The sequence below is a fragment of the Vitis riparia genome, chromosome 18 (assembly GCF_004353265.1).
Source record: "Vitis riparia cultivar Riparia Gloire de Montpellier isolate 1030 chromosome 18, EGFV_Vit.rip_1.0, whole genome shotgun sequence".
NCBI classification, from domain to species: Eukaryota; Viridiplantae; Streptophyta; class Magnoliopsida; order Vitales; family Vitaceae; genus Vitis; species Vitis riparia.
This window is the reverse complement of record NC_048448.1, coordinates 35,429,322-35,433,486: the sequence shown is the minus strand read 5'-3', so window position 1 is coordinate 35,433,486 and position 4,165 is coordinate 35,429,322. Positions and strand designations below refer to the sequence as shown.

General features: G+C 31.9%; 1 protein-coding gene across 1 annotated transcript; it reads right to left on the bottom strand.

The window, feature by feature from the left end:
* Nucleotides 1-1,152: 1,152 nt before the first annotated feature.
* On the bottom strand, nucleotides 1,153-3,528 carry LOC117907643 (valencene synthase-like). Its single transcript, XM_034821259.1, has 7 exons — nucleotides 3,391-3,528; nucleotides 3,034-3,307; nucleotides 2,569-2,941; nucleotides 2,268-2,486; nucleotides 2,042-2,177; nucleotides 1,682-1,930; nucleotides 1,153-1,570 (listed from the first exon to the last, which is right to left on the bottom strand). The coding sequence occupies exons 1-7, from the start codon at nucleotides 3,526-3,528 to the stop codon at nucleotides 1,274-1,276; spliced, it is 1,686 nt and encodes a 561-aa protein (XP_034677150.1). The 3' UTR covers nucleotides 1,153-1,273.
* Nucleotides 3,529-4,165: the final 637 nt, after the last annotated feature.

The following is a 4,165-nucleotide window of genomic DNA, read 5'->3' as shown; positions in this document are numbered from 1 at the left end:
AATAATTTTTAGAGGATTATAAATATTTTTTAATAATTAAATTCATTTGACAAATAGCTATATGTTTAATTAAGATTATATTCTAATGGTGATGAAAACAAATTAAGACAAGGCTTCAAATCACATTTGCTTTGCAATGAAACAAACTATGCTTAGTAGACATATTTATGTTTTTGAAAATGATGGATGTTAATTTCAGTCTCATGCATATTTTTTACATGTTCCCACTCGATGATATTCATTTATTGTGAAAAATAATTATTTGAAAACCCTTTTTGGGTTTTTTAGAGTTGTTATTTATTTTTAAAAAGGGTAAACAAAATAAGAATGAAAACATTATATAACTCCTTATTTAAAAAGAAAAAAGAAAAAAGAAAAAGAAAGAAAGACAAGTTTATAAACCAAGAATGAGTTAGAAGTCAAGTTATTATTTGTTGGAAAGGTACGATAATAAGTCCTCCTTACAATCCTCTTAAATCTATATACCTATGATCTCTATTAAGCAAATAAGATGAATTATGACAATTAAATAATCGATTATGGATTCCCAAGAAAAAGAAAACATAAATATAAAACAAGTCATGGTGTTTGTCATATTACAAAAATGTAAGAAATAAATGATATGAGAGTTTGTATAAATTGATTTATGAAAGAAATTAAAAATATGGAATTAATTATTTTTAAATTCGAAGGATTAAAAAATTTTATTTACTTAAAAAAGTTATTTCAATATGATGATTTCAATCTATTTTAAGTACAAAAGAAAGTTTTGACTTATTAATTTTTTTTTTAGAAAAAAAATGCTTCAAAGTATTCCATTTATAAGGAAATGGTTTTTATTTACTCTTTCTCAAAAAAAAAAAAAAAAATTGATTTTCATGCACAGGAGAATATTTTTATAATTTTTGTTACAACATGATTTTTATAATTTTATTTACAAAAAAAAAAAAAAAAAAAAAAAAGTATACAATTGACATGATTATATTGACTTAAAACTTTTGGTCTAATAGGTTCCTTGATGTAACGCCAAAGCCTTGATTTATATAGGAGGTCATGAAATTGAACTATGAACCTTACTGATGTGTACCCAAATCATACCATTTATTTATAACATTGTCATCATAATATTGAAATATGGGAAATTTTAATAGACCAAAGCCACCAAATAGCAATTGAAGAAACCGGAAAGTGTTTATTCCAAACATGGTATACTCTGGAACATGAAACAGAAGCTAGAGTATACCATCTTTATTTGTCACATATATCTCCACTCTCATATTGGCACAGGGTCTATGAGCAGCATTGAAATATCATTTTTCATCACTTCTTCAGGATGTGAGAACATATCTTTGTGGCCCTTGTACATCACATCTCCTGATCGAGCAAAATTGAGAAGACGACTAAGGAGAAGCATTGGAACTGCAGTAGGTCTGAGGCTCTCTTCATTTATATCCTTCCATGCATTCTCGATTTGCTTGTGAAGCTCATCATATGCTTGTTGCTCCGACACTCCATGTTGCTTCATGTAACATTCGATGCTTGATGCATTATGCCCTCTCTCTTGCTCAAACTGCAGAAATAGTAATATAAGGTGTTAAAAAGAAATTGATATACAACAGATTTTCTTTATCTTTATGGGTTTGATATCCAAGTATCAGTAGGAAGTGTTGTTTCATTGTACCTTGTGGGAAGCCATGTCATCCATGAGCCTCATGACTGTGGAGGTAGCTCTAAGAATCTTAGGGTTTTGTTGCACCCAATCAAAGGCTTCCTTGGTTGCAGTCTCTCTCATGCCAATAAAAGACATGATTGTTAACGGGGGGACACCAACAGTTACCATTGCGATACCCATGTACTCTTCTATTGTTGGTATGTATTTTCCATGGAACCATTTGGCTTGGACCAAGTTAGCTTGGAACAAGCTTTTAATCTAGGATAAAAATTCAGCCAAGTAAATATATCATGCAAGTGTTATATATAGCATTTTATTTACAGTACAATATAGGATATCATAAACACAATAGAGTTCAAAGAATCCTACTGCATCTTTCGTATGGTGGACACAGTATGATCTTTCTGTGTTTTCCATCTCCTCAATTTCTTTGTAGACATCTAGGACTGCCTGATAGCATGGCTTCATGTATTCAGGAAACTGATGTATGCTGTTAATATCCCACCTGAAAATCAAGTACCAAGTTCCCTTTTAAAGTTCAAATATGAAATCAATTCATTGGTTGTAGGTAATTTGAATCTCGCATATATCAAACCTCTCAATTGCCTCTGTAAAGAGCTCCAGTTCTTCAAATGTTCCATATGCATCAAATATATCATCCACAGTTGCTATCAGAGCAACTACTTTGGTCTGTATTCTTCGAGTATATGAGTACTGGGGCTCAGAACAACTTATTGCTATCCAAAAGTACCCTTCTACCAATCGATCTCTGGCAAAAGGTAGCTTTGAAGAGAAATCTAGGTCTTTCCACCACCTAAGAAAATACATTAATCCACATAAAAGACCTGGTAAACTGTTAATTTGAATTTAAGTGCAAGAATGACTTGAGAACTAACCTCGAGATATTACTCAGCTCCTTCTTATACAGTGACTGCAGTAGGTTGAAATCTAACTTTGCAAACTTTAGTAAAGCTTTACTATGTGAAGCTTCATCTTGGTAGATAGACATGAAAGGCCTTGCCTCTAGCCTCTCCAAGCCTTTCCTAATGGGCCGGTCTAGGGCATGAGTGACTTGTGCTGCAAGAGGGTATTCTAAATGTTCTACCATAGACTTGAGGTGAGCTGTGGTGAAAGCAAGTGCTTCATCTAGTATATCTTCTTCCCACACCCTGAGATGTGCAGCTTCATACAAGCCTAGTAGGCCACATGGATCATTGATCAAAGACTCCTTGAACCTTCCCTTCTCATCTTTGTACCTCTTGAATATATCTGCAATCATCACCAAAACAAAGAATGTTATATGTGAGCTTTGCTAGATGATATTCAAGCACCTTATAATACATGATATTCATGAGGCTTACCACATGAAATATTGAAGCCTTGTTGTCTTAGTAGTCGAAATCGAAGTGCAACATCATAGAGATCATCATTTATGTCATCAATGCAATGATAGTTATCATAGGTATTTTGTAATGCTTCTTCTATATCCTTTTCAAAGTGGTATGCCACCCCAAGCCGTTGAACTGCATCGATAAACTTCAGCTGTTTTGAAGGGTTACTAGCTGCAGCCATCAGCTCTCTTCTAACTTCCTCCTTTAGATCTTCCAACTGATGCTCTTTATGGGCCAGAGTTATCTGCATCAATAAATTGCAAGAACAAAAAGTGAGAAAATCTTTAGGTCTTGTTATGCAAACTACATACATGATCAGAAAATTACCTCATCCTCAGGAGTGTTGCTCACGATGAAGCTATTGCCCCAAATGCTAGGCTGATAATTTGCAGTTCGGCGATTAGTCTCTGGATTAGCAACTGGGGCTGGAGGAGACATGTCGCTGGTAGCCAGAATTAAGGCCATGTGTAACTCACTCAAGAACTCAATATATGAATAAGATGGCTTGCAATCTTCGGTATTTATAGGATTGGAAATAGTTCATTACAATTATTGAATATCAATCCCAGATTCCCAGTAGCATGGATACAATTAATTCAAGATCACCTATCATATTTAAACCACGTTTTTTAAAAATTAAATATTTAAAATATGTTTTTATTTCTCTTAGAATACGAAAAATGTAGCTTATTCCCTTGATAATTCTCAGTATCCAATCTGCCACCCAACAGTTTTCACGTTAAGATCTTTGGGAAAAGTGGGTCCTGCTTCACTAATTTAAAAATATGTAAATAAAAACAACCCAAATTTTATTAATCAATTTTATCTTCATTAATTTTAAAATATTTTAAAATACATGTAATTTTTCAAAAATCAAATAATTATTTCTTGAAATGACCTTTTACTTCACAATATTAAATAAAATTATGAAAAAAAAATTAATTTATCACTTTAAGTTAATAAAAGCATCTTACAAATAAATATATTAAATTTTTTTATAATATAATATGGGGTACAAATCATTGTGAAAAAAGTTCTACATGATTTTGAAGTGATAAATAAAATTATTTCTAATCTTGTAATTAATAATGATTTTACATTA